Source organism: Cyprinodon variegatus, unplaced genomic scaffold, assembly GCF_000732505.1.
Source record: "Cyprinodon variegatus isolate N-32 unplaced genomic scaffold, C_variegatus-1.0 Scaffold328, whole genome shotgun sequence".
NCBI lineage: Eukaryota > Metazoa > Chordata > Actinopteri > Cyprinodontiformes > Cyprinodontidae > Cyprinodon > Cyprinodon variegatus.
In genome coordinates, this window is record NW_015150781.1 from 771,551 (window position 1) to 792,126 (window position 20,576).

The 20,576-nt window shown below is 40.0% G+C and overlaps 3 protein-coding genes across 3 annotated transcripts in view; 2 read left to right on the plus strand and 1 right to left on the minus strand.

The window, feature by feature from the left end:
- The window catches only part of LOC107091194 (maternal B9.15 protein-like), a 6,274-nt gene extending 3,722 nt beyond the window's left edge, over nt 1-2,552 (plus strand). Inside the window, exons 3-5 of the mRNA XM_015384985.1 lie at nt 631-768; nt 1,887-2,145; nt 2,288-2,552. Coding sequence (XP_015240471.1) covers nt 631-768; nt 1,887-2,145; nt 2,288-2,488 — 598 coding nt within the window. The 3' untranslated portion in view covers nt 2,489-2,552. The remainder of the gene's footprint in view (nt 1-630; nt 769-1,886; nt 2,146-2,287) is intronic.
- Nucleotides 2,553-6,560: 4,008 nt separating this feature from the next.
- On the plus strand, nt 6,561-11,998 carry LOC107091193 (heterogeneous nuclear ribonucleoprotein A/B-like). Its single transcript, XM_015384983.1, has 9 exons — nt 6,561-6,702; nt 8,227-8,410; nt 8,506-8,674; nt 8,777-8,935; nt 9,061-9,192; nt 9,274-9,376; nt 9,744-9,890; nt 10,215-10,305; nt 11,334-11,998. The coding sequence occupies exons 2-8, from the start codon at nt 8,253-8,255 to the stop codon at nt 10,283-10,285; spliced, it is 939 nt and encodes a 312-aa protein (XP_015240469.1). The 5' UTR covers nt 6,561-6,702; nt 8,227-8,252; the 3' UTR covers nt 10,286-10,305; nt 11,334-11,998.
- A 484-nt stretch (nt 11,999-12,482) lies between these two features.
- Nucleotides 12,483-18,607, minus strand: LOC107091187. The gene is made up of 3 exons (XM_015384979.1): nt 18,418-18,607; nt 14,173-14,271; nt 12,483-13,672 (listed from the first exon to the last, which is right to left on the minus strand). Exons 1-3 carry the CDS (start codon nt 18,548-18,550, stop codon nt 13,212-13,214), a joined length of 693 nt encoding a protein of 230 aa, XP_015240465.1. The 5' UTR covers nt 18,551-18,607; the 3' UTR covers nt 12,483-13,211.
- Between the last annotated feature and the right edge of the window lie 1,969 nt (nt 18,608-20,576).

The following is a 20,576-nucleotide window of genomic DNA, read 5'->3' on the forward strand; positions in this document are numbered from 1 at the left end:
GTTTTAATGGTTATAGAGTCAGATATGTGGCGGTTTGGTTTATCTAAAGGTTTTTATCTGTTACTGTGTAAATGGGTTTGGCTGGAATTTAAGGACAGATTCTAATAGATCTGCAGGGGGGGGGGGACTATAAATCTGATGGGATTAAAAAAAATGTATTGTGGTTTTGCACAATATGCTGAACCCCCTTTTTTTTTTTTTTGGGTTTAATATTAGATTTACTTTCTACCCCTCTTATATCATTTTATTTGTTCATGATCTGGTGGGTGGCACCTCATTCTCATTAAGTTTTGAAAAGTTCTATATTCATTCTTTTCTTGCTCTGTGTCACGGTTGCTAAGCAACAGAGCCTATGGTGGTAAAAGCCGCTGAAGGCTAGACCTGTTTGAATTCACAGCCAAAGCTCTTCCAGTTTCCGGAAGGATCCAGTCCAGGTAGACCGCGTCCTTGGAGGACCCAGTCCATGAATTCAATTTCCCCCTTAGTGAGGAACTTGTTTCAAATTGATCACCAAAGTGGTTCTATTTGATGTTTCATAAATGTGAAGTTATTATAAAGTTGTGTTAAATATTAAAAGCTGTTCAGTGTAAAACTGATCATGTGGATAAATCTGGTGTTAACTGGTTCCAGGTGTCTTCGTATGAATCGTGTTCAGCTGAAGGACCCGGTGCTGCAGCAGGCCTGTGAGCGGAGCGCGGTGCGGTACGAGGACCTGGGCCTGCCTCTGGAGATCACCGTGTGGGTCGACCCAGGAGAGGTTTCATGCAGGTCTGTTCACCTGATCATCTGCTGCTTAACCTTCAGTTTGTGCCGCAGCTTAACTGTTAGACTTGACTTTAATCTTTAATCTTTCAGTCATACCTTCAATGTGCGTTTCCAGTCTATTATAGAACTGTTTCATGTTCAGCACTTTACACCCTGATGTGAAATCTGCTTGGCCCAGTTCTCCTGACCAGTAAAGACACCATGATGGACTGACCTGATGTTCTGGTAACCCTCTGGTTACAAACCTCCTCCTCTATCCTATGCCACTTAGTTACCAGCATTGATGAAATGCAGATTTCAGAAGGGGGGGGGGGCACAAGAAAAAAAAATTTTTTTTTTTTTTTTTTTTTTTTTTTTTTTTTTTTTTTTTTTTTTTTGAGTAACTTCAGCATGTTTGGCCGTCCAATCACAGACCAGACTCTTTGGCCAATCAGATGTTTGTAAAGTGAGCTTCTCAGGAGTGACAGCTGTGACAGCCAATCACACAAGACCAGACAGAGCCAATCAGGAGCTTGTGGGCGGGCTAAACTCAGAAGCAGGCTTCAGTTTAAGCTTTGGTTTTCCACATGGTCCTAGTGCTCGACGAATGTATGTACAATGTAGCCTAACATTGTTTTTGGACAGTAAGAAGTGCAGGGAACATCCAAAGGGAAAAAAAACCCCAAAACAATTCACTGGACTTCGTTTCCAAGTTTGAAGACGGTTCTCTTCCCATCCAGGATCTCTTCATTTCCCTTTTTCAGTACAGTTAAAGCATTGCTTTTACAACTTTGGCATTTTGCATGATGCATCATCTACAGTTTTTCTCAATGATGGCCCATGGCCTTTAAGACTGGAGGAAAAAAAAAAAACTGCAACACGCAGTGGTTGTAGTTTTCTGCCCCAAAAGAAAAAATGATGTCCATGGTTAGAAGTACTCAATGCTTTTTGTACTTCTTTCCATGGAGGAAAGCGAAGGCAGGAGATGGCGGTTATGCACCATTCAGCAGGAGACCAGCCACTGTTTAACAACAGGATAAGCAAAGCCTGTGACCCGTAACGCCATAACTCTACAATAACTAGTGATTGGGGATTAATGGCGGCTCTGGCTGTTTCTGATCTTTTCGTATTTGTTCTTAAAGGTACGGTGAGCACAGCGCTCCGTTCTGCGTCTCTGTGTTGGACAGTCGGCGAGATGGGGAATTTTCTCGTCGAATCCAGGACGCTGTGGAGCGAGCCAGCCTGGACGTCCAGTCAGGAAGTTCTTCTGATGAAGACGACTGGGTCCTGGACAAGAGCATGAGCAGCAACAGCAGCCGCACCTCAACGGGTCCCTGCCCTCCGTCCAGCATTGAACCCAAAACCATCCCGACTGTCAGCAACCCCAACAGCGTCTACCGGGTGTGTTGATTACAGGAAACTAGTCCTCAACAAAATTCCCAACTTGTTTCTCATCTAGACTTCATTCCCAGTTCTTCTTAAAATGCTTTAATGTTTTGGTGGAAAGTTTTAGACTCGAGTAACTTTTGTTTCCACTTGTCAGCAGTTCAGCGAGTTTTCTCCAGGAGCTCCACAGACCTGGCTGAGGGAGAAGAAAGGTTTTCCTGCTGATTCCTTCTCCTCTGCAGGATATCCAGCGTCTCAGTTCTCCAACCAGAAAGGCTTTAAATCCTATCGGACCACATTTACCTTTGCAGGCCCCCGTGTTGATAAATACCACTGGATCTGCAAATCCCGATCTTAAAATAGGCTTTGCCTTCCTAACTTAGTGCTCTAATCCTTTAAACTAAACTGAAGATTAACTTTGTTTCTGTGCACTTGTCAAAATGTTAAATCGGTTAATTTGAATTGGTTTAATTGATGGTTTAAAAATATTTTGCTGTTTAAGCAGGTTTTAATGAAACTTCCCCTATTTTAATCTTATCCTTTCTGTGTTTTTAACTGCCATTAAATCAAGTGTGAATAAAGTGAGAATCAAATGTCGTTGAAAAGAAATAAATTTATTCGTGCCGCCTCTTTAACTTGTTTGGTTTTTATTTTATTTAAGCCTTGCATCTGTTTAGCAACCCGTTCCTGTCAGGACATTGTGGTTTAAAATATAATTTTTTTCCAAATGGAGCATTGGCAGGTTTCATTTATTCATGTCGATCAAATTGAAGGAAAAAATCAATAATACTGGTTGCAAATTCAGTGGTTGATGCAGTGAGAAACTGTTCTGCAGTCTGTTTATGTCAGAGTCTCTTGGACGTATTCTACATGTGGAATAAATCTTGAGGGATGCAGAAAAGTATTTTCAAAGCTAATATTACCCCAAAAATAAACTAGCAAGACTTGTTTGCAACAGGAAAATGGTTGCCATGCCGACCAGATTACAAAGTTGTTTCTGATTTCACTAAACTGTCCCTCAGTGTGTTTAAAATGACTGACTGGAGACCTGTCCAGAGTTTGATCAACTTTGCAAGGGTGACCAGGTTTAGAGGATGGTTGAAAGTTATTTCCAGATCAGTTAAAACTTGGAGTTCCAGTTTTGTATTTCTGTAGAAAGCATGCATGGCCAGTTCATTTTGGCTATTTGCTCTTTTAGAATCTAAAGTTTAATTTGCATTTGCCTTCATATTTGATCCAGCATTTCCTCTCTGCAGCCCCCAGGGCAGGTGGGATAGTTTTCTACCTGCTTCATGGGATCCAGAATTGGTTAAACATGTTTGCCTAAATATTGCAAGTTTCCTAATTATTTAGAAATGTGTTTTTCAGCAGCTTCAGGAAACGCAAAGCTGCTGAGGTCGGGCCGTTTGTCTGACGCGCTCGTTAAAAGGAATCCACTGAGATCAGTTTGGTGCTGATGTGAACTTTATTCACATTAAAGATATAAACAACGTATCCAAAATATAACTTGTAAAAAAACGTAGATTACAGCGATTTTTGTTTTGCAGTCAAAAAATACAGCATTTCTCTAACAGTGACGTTTCCACAGGCGAGTAAAACAGCCAATTACAGAACTCCCAATCTAACTGATCAATTCCCCTACAAAGAACAAAAAACTATAATGGCTATAAATTTAGACATCAAAGTATCTTTTCATTTATGGCTCCTACACAGTGCTTTGAATCATTAATTCAAAAATCCTTTACATTTTTTCCCTATTTTTCTGTCATATTGGCTGGAATCTAGAGATCAAACCCAGGAAGGCAAACATCCACAGACTTTTTATCATTTTACATTTCAAGTATTTAAACATTGCTCACTGCCTCAGTTTTCTTAAGCTGTGATAGATGAGAAATCTGAAACGTTATCGGCCTATGGTTTACTATTAGCTAGAGCTAACGCCATCAGGAATCAAAAATCAGATAAATGACGTTAAATTTGCAGAGAAGCATCTCCGTAACATATTCCTAATAATGAGAAAATATCCTGAATATTACCATAAACACCAGCTTCTTTTCAGCCGCTCAACTCTCCCCTCCTTATTTGTTCCACTTCGTCATTCCCGTGTGATTTTTAACACGCTGTGGTTCAAACTTAAAAGGTTTGTTATTCATTTCTGTTTTGGCTGGATGAAGCTAGCACTAAACCTACGATAGGATTTACCAAGAATGCATTGCATAATGAACACGGCAGCATCCATGTGAAAATATTTCATTAAATTTAATGTTATGAATTTAGAAAAAATGTCTCTATTTTCCTAAAGCTAGACGTCTTTAAGAAGCTGAACACAGCAGATCTAGACAGTAAAATCTTTAATTTATCGTTTCTCCTGACATCTTTGAAGGAATGATCTGATTATTTCTCACTATTTTATTTTCTATAATGGTTCAATACAGCAACTGCTGAGGTTCCTTGAAGAAACTGAAACTACCGTGAATATTTTTAGAGGTGAGGTCTTACTGGTACAGATCCAGAGACCATAAGATGGACCAATACATCGGCCAGTCTATCCATTAAAGATGCCCATACTGCAGGGACAGGGTGCTGATATTTTTACAATCAATGGAAATAAAAACACTAAAGGTTGGTCACAAAGGCAAGGCAAGGCAAATTTATTTGTATAGCACAATTCAGTACAAAGACAAGGCAAAATGCTTTACATGATTAAAATACAGGAAGATAAAACAGAATCAAAGCAAGTAGGAAAAAAATAAAATAAAAAATACAGAAACAAAAAAAGAATATTAAAAACAGTTTGATTAAAGAAAACATGTTTTAGTTGAACTGTAGAACAAGCAATCCTAAACAAATGTGTTTTTAGTCTTGATTTAAAGGAACTCAGGCTTTCCGCACTTTTCCAGTTTTCTGGAAGTTTGTTCAAGATAAGTGAAGCATTGGAACTAAATGCTGCTTCTCCATGTTTAGTTCTGGTTCTACAAAGTGATTTTAATGAAATTTGCATTAAATGAACTTAGTTTAGGGTTCCTCATCCACCAGTGGTAGGATTAGGGTCAACCTGCAGTGGAGAGGCTGTTATGAAGGCAGTAAATTAGGTTTAGCTGTTAAGTCCACCGACATTTAGACTTTTTTGTACTTTATTGATAAAAGTATAGATGGTGAAAAAACTAATATATAAATAAAATACAAAGCAAACCCAAAACAAATATCTCTACAAACTAGCTGGGGTTCATTTCTGTAAAAAAAAATTTTTACAATTAGAGAATATATTTCTGTTTTGAAATTTAAAAAATGTATGAAATAGGTGTTTAAAATAAGCCGAATTAACTAACTTCCACTGAGAACTCAAGATTTGTTAAAATGGCGGTGCCTTCCCCCCCTAGGAGGGGGCCTCTCCATATTTTTAGCTACTATTAGAGTTTTCTTTGTTGAATCGTCATTCAGTGGCCATGCATTGCCACCATTCTTAATGTTTCATTTAATTTGTTAATAAATGTCTTTATTTGTTTTATTTGAGAATTGTGTAACATTTTTTGTCATTGTGTCATTTTTATCATGTAACTTGATGGTTTAGACTAATAGGAGAATAATGGGAATCAGCACTTGCTTTAAAAAAAAACAAAACAAAATAAAACTGTATCTGTTGATCTATTTATTTATTCCTTTAACCCCTTAAAGCCTACATTGATATACATATACATAAACAAGACATTTTGTGTCTGTTTTTCCCTTCAATGAGATGCCAAATTAAAAAGGTAATGTTACTAAATAAATAAAAATGAAGGTAAACTATATTTTCTAACAGTAGTTATATCTACTTAATAGCATACACTGTGACTAGCACTGGGGGGATGCAAAAACACCGTAAAAATGTCCTAAATTAGTTTATTTACCCTTAATATGAGTAGGAAAATAAGATGATCTGCCAATGGAATGAGTATTTTTACCCCTAAAATTAAATAATTTGATATTATGCACTTAAGAGACTGCAATTGTTTTCTTTTTCTTATTTTAAATGTTGTCCATATTCTTGTTCTAGTGGCAAAGTATCTCAGCTCAATTCAAGAAAAAAAGATTAGTTTAAGACAAAATGACTTAGAATTACTTTTTTTGCAGTGCAATACATGCGGTTTGTTGCTTATTAGCAACAACAGGCATCAAAGGGTTAAACTGAACTCTTGTCCAAATTCAGAAAAAAATATTATATATATGAAAATATTACATATATATTTATATAATTATGTTTTTTTTAGAAAACCCAGCAGTTTCTACTTTGCCACTCATAGTATGGCGGAGGCGCTCCTGAACAAAGACGATGCAGCGGTTAAATCATCAGCAGGGTGAGATCCGCAGGAGGAACATCCTGTCTTTTGTCAGCGCGTTCATCCTCTCAGCCAATAGAAGAAGAGCTTTGATTTTGAAAAACATGCCCCCATCCAATCACAGACGTCGTCTTTGCGGCCTCCCCCCCTGCTCGCTCATATCCGGTCGTATATATTTTGCCACGAGTTAGCGGCGAATTTGGAGTGTCCATTTTGAGCGGCGAGTCGGCGGCCCCCGGTTTGTTCTCCTAAAGTAAGCACCATGTTCCGCTGTGTTTAGCTCCGGTAAAGATGGCTGAGGCGTTCAGGGCCGCATGGCCGCCATTAGCCGCGCTTTAGTTTCCAGGAGGGCGGCTTTTATCTGCGGCGTGTCTCGGTGTTAGCCTTTAGTTAGCACAGGAAGCTAACGGACAGGAACGCGGCGATTCAAAACGACGAATTGAAGCTTTTCTTTCATTTTCTCACGCCGTTAAACGAGTCCTGCATCGGTTTTACCTCCTGCTGTATTTAAACATCCGCCAGTTTTTTGCTTTTAAAGAGATTTCTCGGTGTTTTGCTCCTAATCTGGCGGTGAGGCCTACCTTCTGTCCGGAGCGGAGCAAAGCGCGGTCCGCTTAAACCTGAACAACATGGAGACCTGCGGCGCTCTGACCTTTCCATCCTATAAACCTGCACATTTCACTGCTTTCACCTCTTTTTCTCATTACTAGAGTAGATTTTACCGCATAGATCAGCTGGGATTTTCGCTTTGCTGCTAAATTGAACAGAAATCTGATAAAAGAATCAAACAAAAAGGCCGCTGGTTGTTTAAACCAGTTCAGAGCCATGATGGTGATACTGGTGGAGGGATTTAGAGAAAAGATTCACCAGATAGTGAATTATACCGTCAGAATCGTGCATTTCACTACAGGAATCAAGAGAAACAGGAAGGTGGGTGGGGGTCATTTTTCTGCACGGACTCATTTAGTCTGAAAAATAATTTCGTGAAATTCTTTGTAAAATTTGGCGCATTAAGATTTCAAGCTCAGTGAGACAAGTTTATGAAATGTACTTAAAAAGTTATTTATTAAAACATTCAGGTGTGTATTAGGGCTGGTACACATCTGACATAGAAAACATCAAATTAACCATTTTAATCTCAAAATCAGACTTTAGTTAAAGAAGGAAGAACAACAGATGAAAAACAGCCTTTTGGTTGATTCTGGAGCATTTGCAGGAATGTTTAATAATGCACACTGTTCCTGTCATCAGTCTAAAAGTGGGAGAATAAATGCAAAGTAAATAAACCAAAACCACCGTTTGACATTAAAAAGATCTGCAGAATTGTTCTAAATGTGCAAATAATCCTGAGATTAACGATGGCAGAAATATGTAAACGGCGCCCGTCTCTAGTAGAGATGCCAAATCAAGTTATTGTTCTGGGTTAGAGCGTTATCAATCTATTGTTTACTTTTAAAAATAAATGCTTTCCACTATTTATAATGGATGGAAAATGAATCGCATGGATTCTGGTTTAAACAGGATCATATTGAAATGTTCACATAAGCTAACATAAAGCTAATTGGTCTACAGCTTTAGGTTGAAATGTACAGCAGTTATTTCAGTGTTTTCTTTCAAAGCTAGTTTTTTCTTAAGGAAATCCTGATAATTATTTTGGTCGTTTATCATATTCTTGTAACTGCACGAATTGGAAGTGAACAGAAGGTGTAAAACATTCACAGCAGCCTGGAGGAGATGCTCCTCGTTCCATGTTGAATAAAGTTTCGTACCTTTTCAGTCTCTCATAAAAAATCCAGTTTCACGATGGCGGACGCTGAGAATCAGCTCATGGAGACTTCAGAACAGAACGGAGACGAAGAGCAGAACGGAGCCGAGCAGGAGCTGATGGGGGGCGACGAGAGCCAGGACAGCGGCACAGACGGCGGGAAGATCGACGCCAGCAAAGGAGAGGAGGATGCTGGGTAAGTGTTGAATGTGTCCAAGCTGCTGCTTTTACTTCCACCTTTGACATTAAATGGAGCGGCGTTTCAGGTCAAATGTCTGTTCTGGTTTACAGGAAAATGTTTGTTGGTGGCCTCAGCTGGGATACCAGTAAAAAAGACCTGAAGGATTACTTTAGCAAGTTTGGGGAAGTCTCGGACTGCACCATCAAAATGGACTCCAACACCGGCCGCTCCCGAGGCTTTGGCTTCGTACTCTTTAAGGACTCTTCCAGTGTGGACAAAGTGAGTCCTGCTTGATGTTCGCTCCTTCAGGTGTGCTGCCTAAGGTGAGTTAGTCGGGTTTCTGGGTGTTACAGACCTTCTGCTTGTCGTGTGTTGCTGCAGGTGCTGGAACAGAAAGAACACAGACTTGACGGACGTCAGATCGACCCAAAGAGGGCGATGGCCATGAAGAAAGAGCCTGCTAAGAAGATCTTTGTTGGGGGGTTGAATCCTGAAGCATCTGAGGAAACTATAAAGGAATATTTTGGAGCCTTTGGAGAGGTGGGTATCCCCTCTTCTGAAGGAAACATTGACACGTCTGGCTTTCTTCAAACTGTCTCCATATATTTATCATTAAAATGAATTTCCTTTGTTTCCGTTATTTACGTCGACCCATTTTCCTGCAGATCGAGGCTACAGAGTTGCCCGTCGACCCGAAATCCAAGAAGAGGAGGGGCTTCATCTTCATCACTTATAAAGATGAAGCAAGTGTTAAGAAGTGTCTGGAGAAGAAATACCACACCATCGAAGGTGGCAGGGTGAGTCCTCTTTAATCGTCTCTCTGCTTCCTTTGGCTCATAGCTGGTTAGCTAAAATAAAATGTCTTAATGGGTCCCCAGTGTGAGCTGAAGATCGCCCAGCCAAAAGAAGTTTACCAGCAGCAGCAGTATGGGACGGGACGCGGAGGAGGATATGGAGCACGGGGAGGAAGGGGTCGTGGAGGTAAACCCGTTATACATAAAGGCTGACGCATTTTCCTGGAGCTCAGACCCCAAACCAACAAGCTAACTTTGAGAACGGTATCAGAGTTAAAGGTTGATCTGGGTTATGTGCTCACTTCTAGGTTTTAGTTGTCTTTGCTCGTTCCTATGAGCGATATAAGCCTCCATTAGCAAGTTTATCATTTTATCCCAGAAAAGATTGAGGCCAGAGAGACCTCAGCTCTGGCGGAGCCTCGGCTCGGCTCTGGCGGAGCCTCGGCTCGGCTCTGGCGGAGCCTCGGCTCGGCTCTGGCATGGCGGAGCCTCGGCTCTGGCATGGCGGAGCCCGCCTCCAGACCTGGTCTGAATGAAGTCAACTGTTCCCTCAGGTCAGAGCCAGAGTTGGAACCAGGGCTACGGAAGCTACTGGAACCAGGGATACGGCGGGCAAGGCTATGGCTACGGAGGCTACAGTGGCTACAACAGTTATGACTACTCCCCTGCCTACTATGGATACGGCACCGGCTATGACTACAGTAAGCGGACAGTGATGGTGAACTTTGGTAGTTTTATTCATTAAACTATCGGTCATTTTTTAGGTAGTTTGAGTTTTTTCATTTCAATAACTTGATGGTTGAAGTAGGTAGTATTGAAATAAATAGAACATTTCCCCATTCCTTCTCTCCCAGTTAGTCCTGGTTCAACTGGTATGGATGAAATGCCTTAATGTGCTGATGTTTATGGGGGGGGGTTAGTGCAGTTTGAGATGTAGGAGTTGTTTTCCTCCCAGATGCTTCGTTTAGGAGACGTTAGGAAGTTAAACGCCGAAGTGTCTGACTTCCATGTTGTCTTTGTCGCAGACCAGGGGAACGCCAGCTACGGTAAAACCCCGAGGCGGGGGGCACACCAGACCAGCTACAAGCCGTACTGATGATCACTGGGTGGCAGCAGGTACGGTCTGATCCGCTTCACAGTAGATAGTTGAGCTTTTTGGGGCCATTTTATGCTTTACTGATTGTTTTAGATCAGAGGTCTTCAACAGGGGGTCCGCGACCCCTAGGGGGTCCGCAGAGGTACTGCATGGGGGTCGCAAAGTTTTGGTTAATTAGACTTATATTTCCCCCTGCAATATTTTCCACTAATTGAAATGTCTTTAAATCCACATTAACATGAATCCAACAGACTGTAGTAAACAGATAAATGGAGGCAGAAGATGTCTGTCAGTCATCGATGCAGATCTGCGTTTCTGAGTAAAAATAAGTCAAATATCTGACAAAAGAGGGGAAATTAGAAGTTTATATAAAAAATGTTTTGTTATTATTGTTCCAATAAGTTTAATAGTAAGAACAGAAACATAGACTCTAGATTTATTTAGTTCTTCAAAAAGTCAGAGAGAATATCAAGATTTGATGCATAAAATATCTAAAAACATGACTTATATTTTTAGATAGTCTTCAACATAAATGACAAATGAACCAGAGAAAAGAGATGAAACAGGTATAGGATAGCTGTAACCTAAACCTTTTTTTTTATTATTATGTTCACCCTGCAATTTTTTCCACTAACTGAAATATCTTCAAATCCACATTAACATGAATTCAACAGACTGTACTTTAATAATCCCAGAGAGAAATTAGTTCCATTAAATTACTCCATCTGTAACAGAGTGACTATAGGACCAGTGTGATAGAACACTATTTCATACAATATATATAATTAGGGGGTCCCCACTCCATCTCACCATCAGTTTGGGGTCCTTAGCCTGGAAAACGTTGAAGACCCCTGATTTAGATGTTTACCTGCTTTAGAAAAAAACTAGTTTATTGGATTGTTAAAATAATCCTTAGAGACTGAAAGAGTTTATTCTTTAAAACCAGGACAGTGGGCACTAATAGGAGTTATTTATTTTTACTCCGGGTTGTTAATCCTCTGTTTGAGGCTCTAAGGAGCAGGTATTTAAAGTTTGTTTCTCCCTGTAGGACTCTGGTGATCCAGTCATACCGACGGCAGGACGGACGCACTGGGCTCACTGGACCTCTTTTATGACGGAAGACCATTTGTACAGAAAACATCTGAAATGTAACTTTTCCATGCATTTTTTGTTTGTTTTTTTTAGCCTTTTTCTTTAAGTTTTGCTTTTCCCTTCGGTGTGTTTTTATTTTTTTTCCTCCACATTTCCACAGGAAGTGTAATTTTTACTGTACTTTTTGGTACCTGTTTTGATTCTAATGTATTGTAAGGGTTGTATTTTACATGTGTGCTGGCTTTACAGGTGGAAAGTCGCTGCGCTGTAAAGGAGCTTTTTTTGACAAATAAAACCAGTTTTCAGTAATTTTTTTTTTTCTTTTCTGATGCTTGCAGGTTTGAATCAAAATGGGCTTTAAGTTGAATTTCTTTTAATTTGGGGGGCCTGTGATGCTCGTGCCAGAATAGGTGAAACCATTTGAATGAGGCTGCCGTGTGAAGGCCTACAGCCGTAGGATGTAATGTGGGTGTTTCTGTTTAGAGTATTTAAGTACCGCTGATTTTAGATTGTCCCCCTGTTTCGTTTTTCTTCTTTTGGACAGATTTAATCTTGCCAGTGTCGTCCTCTCAGCCAGTGTCTCTGGCCTTTATTAGTAATAAACATTCACATTTGGTAAAATCTCTGTTCTATTTTGTTGCTTAATGTTACTGTTAAATATAACTGCTTCAGTATAGATATTAAACCTGCAGCATTAATGGAGCTTTCTATATGCTAGTGTTTGAATCTCATTTTGTTAAAGTTAATGGAAACTGAAACGTTTCTTTTTACCCACTATCAACATGTTGCCGTATAAATTCATCAACCTGTTGCATCCAGCAGCTTTTAATAAGATTCTGGGAGGACTTGCGTCACGTCGGCTTCGACTAGAAGAACTGATGATGGAATATTGGCTTCAGTTTATCAACCGGGACTAAAGTCTTGATTAAGATGAGTTATTTTCTCATTGATCAAACCCCCTTTCAGGTTTTTTAAAATGGCTAATTTAAAAAATAGAATTCTGGAAAAATTACAATTCATGAAACAAAGTGCAGCTTTAGATTTTTTTTTTTTTTTTTTTAGAATTCTGGAAAAATTACAATTCATGAAACAAAGTGCAGCTTTAGATTTTTATTTTTTTATTTTTTGGTGCATGGACAAAAGGGATATTAACACCAACTTAAAGTAAAAAAAACTAACCAGTTACCTAAAGTAAATGAAATTTAAAATGAGCTTTGAAATGAAACTAGAAAGATGAAATCTGTACATTTATTTAACATCCAGCATTTGAACCATCCGATATTCTTTCGCTGCCAGAGTTCAGTCTGATTATTTTTGGTTAATGGAGGCAAAATTCTGATTAATTTCAATCTTCATGTTACATCAGTTCCTCTGATCTTATCAAAGACAATTTTGCCCAATTCTGTTCAGAAATACACAAAACACTTATCAGGTGTTGAAAATATATCTTTACTCATGCAATTATCTAATATTCAGATGGCACACAGTACAGTACAGATAGGGGTGACAGAAAGCTGACCTACAAGCTTTAAAGTCAGGCTGTTTTCATGTTCAGCCACTAGATGTCCCTCTTCTAACATCTGGCTGTTAATGACATTAATGTATTTAATAACTGGATAAAAACTTTCCTATATTCTCAGTTCTTTTGTCTCATTTTGGTTCTAAAATCTTAAACTCTATGTTCCATTACCAAAGTTTATAATCTGACAAAGCCACAATTTAAAGGTGGACTTTATCTGATCTCAGACTAAACTAAACTGCTGTTGGTTTCTTACTTTTAGATTTGTTTTAAATAAATGAGTAGTGGATCTGGAAGCTGACATATCTGTAGAGTTTAAACCTCGGTTATTACAGGTAAAACTGCCACCTTAAACCTTGCAGGCTGCCTACAGCCACTGAACCACCCTGCTTTCTGTCTACCTGCTGGCGTTTTGGAACCTTCAGGGTTCTGTTTCTCCTCTTTATTCTCCATCTTCTCCCTGGAGATGACGCTGTACCGTCTGACCCTGATGTCCCTAAATAAAAACGCTGCGTGGTTTTGCTGTGAGTTGGACTGAGGAGCTTTATGTGTTGAACATTGTCCTGTTCTCCAGCCGTCCTCCAGGAGTCCTTCACGGGCAATCCGGGCTGCGGTCAGGAAGGAGTCCGCCTGGCTCTGCTCCGGCGGCGCTGACCTCTCATTGCTTGATGTCCATCTGTGGCTTGAAACAAAGTTCTTTGGATCTCTGCTGTCCTCCATATCCTGCAGCCCCGCCCTCTGCTGCTGGGGCTCTGCAGCGCTGCAGATCATCACAGCTGATGAGAGATTAGATATGAGTTTACTAGATTTGATCACTTTTCAATCAAATGAAAAACCTGTAGAAAACTTGCAACCAATTTAATATAAGCAAACGTCTTATTTGAGATTATTGTCTTTTACTGGACTATTCTGAGCCTTCAAAATAACACCTTTAAGGTATTATAACGGGTTTAGTTCAATAAGCTTTGGTAGTTTTGATCAGCTGTTCTATCAGTTATAGAACATTTTCTAATTGTTTTCTGTATGATCTTGTATCTCTACCCAGGAATTATTTTTCTAGTCTAAATTTGTTATTTATTCCCACCATATTCTGTCACTTTCTCCAGTACTCCCAGTCCTGCCTATATTACTATTTTATAGTTTGGAGTGAATTTATTTTCATCTTCTTTGCAGACTTTCTTATATCAGTATGTTTTGCCCTCCATTTAATTTTAGAATTAACTTATAAGTTCCACAATTCCTCCACTAAGGGGAGACAAATCCTGTGATTGGCTACCTTGTTGAAGCAGCAGGGAGTTCGGATCTGCCCTCTCTGAGCTGGAAGGCTCCTGCTTCTGTCTCTGCTGGAAGCACTTAGCTGGACCCTCCAGATCTCCTGGGAAAAAGAAAAAAAGATAGATGAAGTTATCTTTTCAAAGAAATTTCCCCCTAAAATACGCTTCATAAATTCCTTTAACCTTAATGTCCACCACATTTTGGGAAATTCTCGCCTATTTTACATACCCAAATGGAAAAGCATATAACTTAGAAGCTGTAAGCCCTAATAACATATGCAATACATTATTTGAAAGCGAACACCCTCTAATTTCTTGGGTGAGTAGAACACAGACCAAGCTGCAGTTCAAACATTACTCAAACTTGTTTTTTAAGTCAGAAAGGATAGGTCTTTTTTGAACAGCAGTAATAAAGACATTCTTGAGAAAAGGCAGGTCTCATTGTATTATATTTGTTCTACATATCAACCACAACTGTGGAAAATTCCAGACCTCTAGTTACAACAGTTCCAGAGCTTTGGGTTTGGGCTCAATGGCTCCACCTGCTGGTGTCTGTGTTTCTAACACAATCTTGTTGCGTTTAATGGCGGTTGGCAAACAACTTTTCTGTGTGCATTACCGCCACCAACTAGTGAAGGGTGTGGATCAGAATGGCCCTATTCATAAAGACACTTATATTCATTTATCTACATATCTATAATATTACTTTACAAATACTAAATCTTCATGACCATAGATGAGGGTAGGAACGTAGATCGACCGGTAAATCGAGAGCTTCGCTTTTTGACTCAGCTCTCTCTTCACCACGACGGACCGGTACAGCGCCCGCTTCACGGCAGACGCTGCACCAATCCACCTGTCGATCTCTCGCTCCCTTCTTCCTTCATTCGTGAACAAGATCCACTCCGGGTCATGACTGAAAGAACGAGATCTCGGATACAAGTGGCTGAAATGGGTTTCCTCCGTAGGGCGGCTGGGCTCTCCCTTAGAGATAGGGTGAGAAGTTCCGGGAAAACATCCGGGAGGGACTCGGAGTAGAGCCGCTGCTCCTCAACGTCGCGAGGAGCCAGCTGAGGTGGCTCAGGCATCTGGTTAGGATGCCTCCTGGACGCCTCCCTGGTGAGGTGTTCCGGGCACGTCCCACCGGGGGGAGGACCAGGGGAAGACCCAGGACACGCTAGAGGGACTATGTTCCTCGGCTGGCCTGGGAACGCCTTGGGGTTCCTCCTGAAGAGCTGGAAGAAGTGGCTGGGGAGAGGGAAGTCTGGGCCTCCCTTCTTAGGCTGCTGCCCCCGCGACCCGACCCCGGATAAGCGGAGGAAGATGGATGGATGGATACTAAATCTTCCTAATTATTGCTGTTATTATTAAATATTTAAATAAATATTGATAACATTTATTTTTTACTTTTTCTGCAGAATATCTATCAAATCAATTTTAACTTTCTCCTTATTTAGGTCTCTAACCAAATTCTTCTTCATACTTCTTACAATACATCCCTACATGTTCTACTGTTTCATCTTGTCCCAAATATTCATATTTTCCTGACATGTTTCCCTATTTTGAATAGTTTATTATTTAATCCTGAATGCGCAAATCTAAGTCTTGAAATAACTGTTTCCTCTCTTCTGCTTCCTTCTGCTCTCCTCATTTCTCCGACTTTCCGTTGAATCCTATAAAACCATCTTCCTCTTCTTTCTTCTTCCTGTTGTTTTTGCCTCCTTCATCGTTTGTTTAATGATATTTTTAATTTCTGTCTTACTTAAGTTAATCCTAATATAAATGGTTTTATTTTGTGATGCTTCCTTGGCAATCCTGTTTGCAATTTCATTTCCTTTAATCCCTATATGTTCTGGAACCCAAATAAATATTAAACTAATACTCATCATTAGAACTTGATATAAAACTGGCCGTATTGAAATTAAAATATCTGATCTGCTTTCCAAGGCTCACAGAACCAGGTATTCCCAGGCGGTCTCCCATCCAAGGCCCAACCCTGCTTAGCTTCCGAGACCGGGAACGCTCAGGAAGGTATGGCCATAAGCCCCTCTAACACAAGCCTGTGATGCGGTACCCCTTTAAATAAATGACACACATTTGGGCTCATTAGAAACCTCATTGGCTACAAAGCCCAACAGCCCACATGGTCTTAACCAATAACACCAGAGATTAAAGCCTCAATCATATCGCGCGTCACTGGCTGACAGGAAGTGGACCGGAAGTGAGATTTTCGGGGACTATTGATATCGCTCAAATCGCGTCATAAAAATATGCAGAAACTTCTGGTTGTAGATAAGAAGAAGATGTAAAGAACCATAACAAACATCTGAGGATTAGAAGTAAATATTAGCAAGATGCTGAATAAGCTATGACCAGCTAACCTTTCTGATCTCAACAACCGGACATTATGGTCGATTTCCGCATCATAGCATATTTTTATTACTAATATGCTGGATTATTGTTAATCTGTGGACCTTTATGGATGAATGGAGTATAAACAATAGAAGATTGGATTTATAAAACAGCTTCTGGACGCCTTTAAAGTGACGTAGCCGTCGCTGCTTTGTTTGTTTCCATTTTGCCATGCTGCTATATCTATGTTAACTGTGCTTTGATGCTCGCTGTGTCCATGAAATGATCTCGTTGGTTTAAGCTTTCCAATGATGTCTAACATGTTTATAGTGGTAAACATTTTACCGCTGGAATCTTATGCTGTCTGAGTTATTACCCCACCTGCCCCACCGGGTCACCGGCGACCCGGTGGGGGTTAATGAGGAGGTTGATACATATCTTGTGTTGTTAAATGAGACAAAAAAAAAACAAAACATAAGGCTTTTTTTAGAAGCAAATATCAAAAAATGTTACACTAGGATTTAAATTAGATTTATTACTTCAGTTTCCATCTTGAAATAGATAAATACAGATCTTTTAAATTTATAGCATTTAGTTGCGTGTTTAGGTACTGGAGGTGACCATGAAGACATGAAAGTATCTCTAAACTCACACAATAGATGTGTAACCTGGATGAGGATACAGCATCGGTAGAGTCCATCATTATATCTTTAATGATCAAGCAGCATCATCAATCAAACATCATAATTTAGGAATTTTAACAATTTTGATTATCTTGATAATCGAATAGCAAAAGGTGCTCATTTTATATTTATACATATATATATATTTAAGGATGCTAAAATGATGCTGCTTTAGGACTTTTGAGTTTAACATGCTTATAGATCAGGTTTCACACCTTTATTGCAAAATGGATCTATTTTATGTGCAGTTCTGACCAGACTTTCACTGCCTCAAATAACAATGTGTCAGAAGGCGAAGGTTAGAAGAGAACTTAAGGATACATCAGCGTTTAACAATGCAGGTTTGACAGCAGTGATTTAAGGTTTAAAAACATTATTAAAGGCAGATAACACAGAAAGAGAACTCCAGAATAACTCAGTACCACAAAGTAACCTGAATGGATGTCAAAGAAACATGAACTGAACGTATAACTGTCTTATATCTAAAACCTAAAGCTGGTGGAATAAGGAACATAGTTAAAAATACACTTCCTGTAAATAAGCCATGTTTCTGCCACCAAAGAGGTTTCATCTCAGTCCTGCTTCAAAACAAACATCTTAAACAGAAACATTGAGTTCATCACACTTCCTTCTCATTGCCACCATAGGTCTACATGTTTTCAGCCGACTGTAGAGGATGAGACATTCGATGCTTCAAGAACAACCGGATTCCATGTGGTGTTTTCTTTTCTCTGCTCCAATTCACCTCCACAAAGCTTCCCTACTCTGGAACATGTTTCTGTCTCTACTTTCCAAACTTTCAAATGCCTTTCGACTCCTCGCTTTAGCTTAGAGAAACAGTCCAAATAGTTGCTTTAGATTAAATCTGAAACTAAAACAAAGTTTGCAAAGTCATCAGTACTTTGAATGACCTGTCAGAAACAAACCAGCATTGAATCAGAGGGACTAATTTGGTCTTTTAGTTTCAGACCTGCTAGTATTTTATGTTTGGTGTCAGTTATCTTAACTAGTTGGTGTTTTTCTGCAGATCCCACATGCATCTGCTTAGCATAAAGGTCAAAACAGAAGAAAGAGATTACACGTTTACCAATTAGGATATATTAATGCAGGTTTTGGCTCTCTTTATAAATTAACTCTGATTTTTATCTACGCAAGCAGAAAACAACAAGTCACAAATTTGGCTGCTAAGTATATAATTTTAATGAAACTTACTTGATTTGAGTTGATTTCTGCTCAGATTCCTCTCATTGAATGGACTCTGAGTTCTGCTCCGCTTCTCTTCTGGTCTTTGCTCCCAGCAGCCGTTAGCTGCCTGCTCTCTCCCTGCAGAGTTCATTGGGTTCATCTATGGTGGATGCAGCAGGACGGCTGCTGAACATGTGGCCTCGGCTCTGTGTGTGTGTGTGTGTTAGTGTTTAGCGCAGACATTTCCCAAATTCAGTTCTTGGGAGGGAAAAAAAATGGAGCTTAAAGGTCTAGGACATCATGTGATGCACGTCATGCCACGGTTTCCCTAAACTTTCATATATTCAGTACTTTGCAAACATCTTGATGCAATTTGCTGGTGTACATTTTGTTTCACTGCCTCCTCCTGCTGCGTTTCCAGCTGGTTTTCGTTTCACGCTTAGAGCGGCCTGAAGCTGCTGAGTCAAACATCGGTTGTAGCTTTACTGACTTACCTGAGAGCTACACATTTTTTGAATAAGTTTAAGCTTCTGACGACACAGTTGTACAGAAAGACTAAAATATTCATAGACATTTTTGTCATTGATTAGGTTTAAATGGGACTATTTGTATTGTTTAATTTTATTTGGGGATATTTTCCTCTTCTTTAATCTCAAATGTGAGGTGAGATGAGAGGCGCTAGCATATTTGATTCAATGGTGTCTGTGACACGATAATTATTAAAATCCCTGGCTCACTATTACTGGGTGTGTCTGCGTTTCTTGCACTAATATGGCAGCCAGATCTCCCTAAAATGCCACACGTATTCAGACATTTCACAAACCTGTTGATACAGTAAAAAAAAAACAAACATAACACTTATTTTTCTCTGTTAACTGTTGTGTTGCGTGTGACATTTTATTTTTTTTTACTGGCGTGCAGGAAAATTTAGAGCCTCAAACAGTTCACAGTGTGAACTCAAACAGTTCACACTGTGAACTGTTTGAGTTCACACTGTCAGATACAGGACATCATGAAGGTAAGGTGAACCACTAAACATACGCACAGAAAACGCATTCCCTAAAGACTCAGTTTTCTGCATTAAGGCTTGCAGAGTGAACGTTGAACCAAAAGGAACCAGTAATTTCTGAGTGTTCTTCAAGAGACTTTTTGAAAACAATTTTCCCCGTGTGATTCTCTGTTATTCAGCACCCATGTTTCATATGATTCAGATGGATTTAACCCCATTGCGTGGAGTCAATAAAATATTTAACTGTTTTATTATTATTCCCTTTCTTAAGAATAAAGAGAAATCCAAACCAATCAGACTGTCAGAAGCTGTGAACTTAGGACCTGATATTCAAGCAGACAGATCAGGGTGATTTCAAACAAGCGTTTATTAAATCATAAACGTGCGGCTGCTCGTCAGCTGGGGCGAATTCACTTCTACAGCTTGTGGTGGAAGCTGCCCCCAGAGTTTTGAGTGACGAACAGAGCTGGTTAATGAGCTGACGTCATGCAAACGGCGAGGAGCAGCAGTTCCATGAGGGGAAATCCAAAGCCAGAGTCGTTGCAGAATCAGATTATCAGACCAGAAGATCAGAGAGTCGAGGAGGTACCAGAGGAGAATCCAAGTCAGAAGAATAGTCCAAGTTTGGTCAGCCGGCAGAATCCAGGAATCAGTCCAGAACAGATCAGACTAACAGAGCACAGACAGGGGCAAAGCAAAACCTGCAAGTCCCATAAGCTGAAACAGGTCAGCATCTGAGAATCAGAGTGATATATAATCTGTAGCGTTACTCTCACAAACAGCTGGAATAATCTGGCGCTGATGGCAGGCAAACAGGCAGCATGAATAGCATTAGGAACCAGGTGGATAAGATGAACGGTCATGAACAACTGGGCAAATTAGACAGGTGAAAGGAGCAAACAATCAAGCCAGCCATCAGCACCAAGATTATGGCAGAACCCCCCCCCTCATGGTCGGATTCCAGACACCCCAACAGGCGGATCAGGGTGATCCCTATGGAAAGCCCTAATCAGTTCCTTATCCAGGATTAATCGGGCTGGAAGCAAAGACCTCTCCTCAGTTCCATCCCAGTCAACTAAATACTGGAGTCCTCTGCATCTCCTTCTAGACCAGGAGACGGTTGACTGTGTTGGCAGGGCCCCCCATCAATGAATCGGGTGGGTGGCCTGAGGGATCC

Coding starts and splice junctions, on each gene's coding strand:
- LOC107091187 (XM_015384979.1), bottom strand. CDS start 18,550: ATGAACCCAATGAACTCTGCAGGGAGAGAGCAGGCAGCTAACGGCTGC. Junction 14,272..18,417: donor CAGAAATCAACTCAAATCAA/GTAAGTTTCATT, acceptor TCTTTTTCCCAG/GAGATCTGGAGGGTCCAGCT. Junction 13,673..14,172: donor CTCCCTGCTGCTTCAACAAG/GTAGCCAATCAC, acceptor ATCTCTCATCAG/CTGTGATGATCTGCAGCGCT.
- LOC107091193 (XM_015384983.1), top strand. CDS start 8,253: ATGGCGGACGCTGAGAATCAGCTCATGGAGACTTCAGAACAGAACGGA. Junction 9,193..9,273: donor ACACCATCGAAGGTGGCAGG/GTGAGTCCTCTT, acceptor ATGGGTCCCCAG/TGTGAGCTGAAGATCGCCCA. Junction 9,377..9,743: donor GGGAGGAAGGGGTCGTGGAG/GTAAACCCGTTA, acceptor CTGTTCCCTCAG/GTCAGAGCCAGAGTTGGAAC.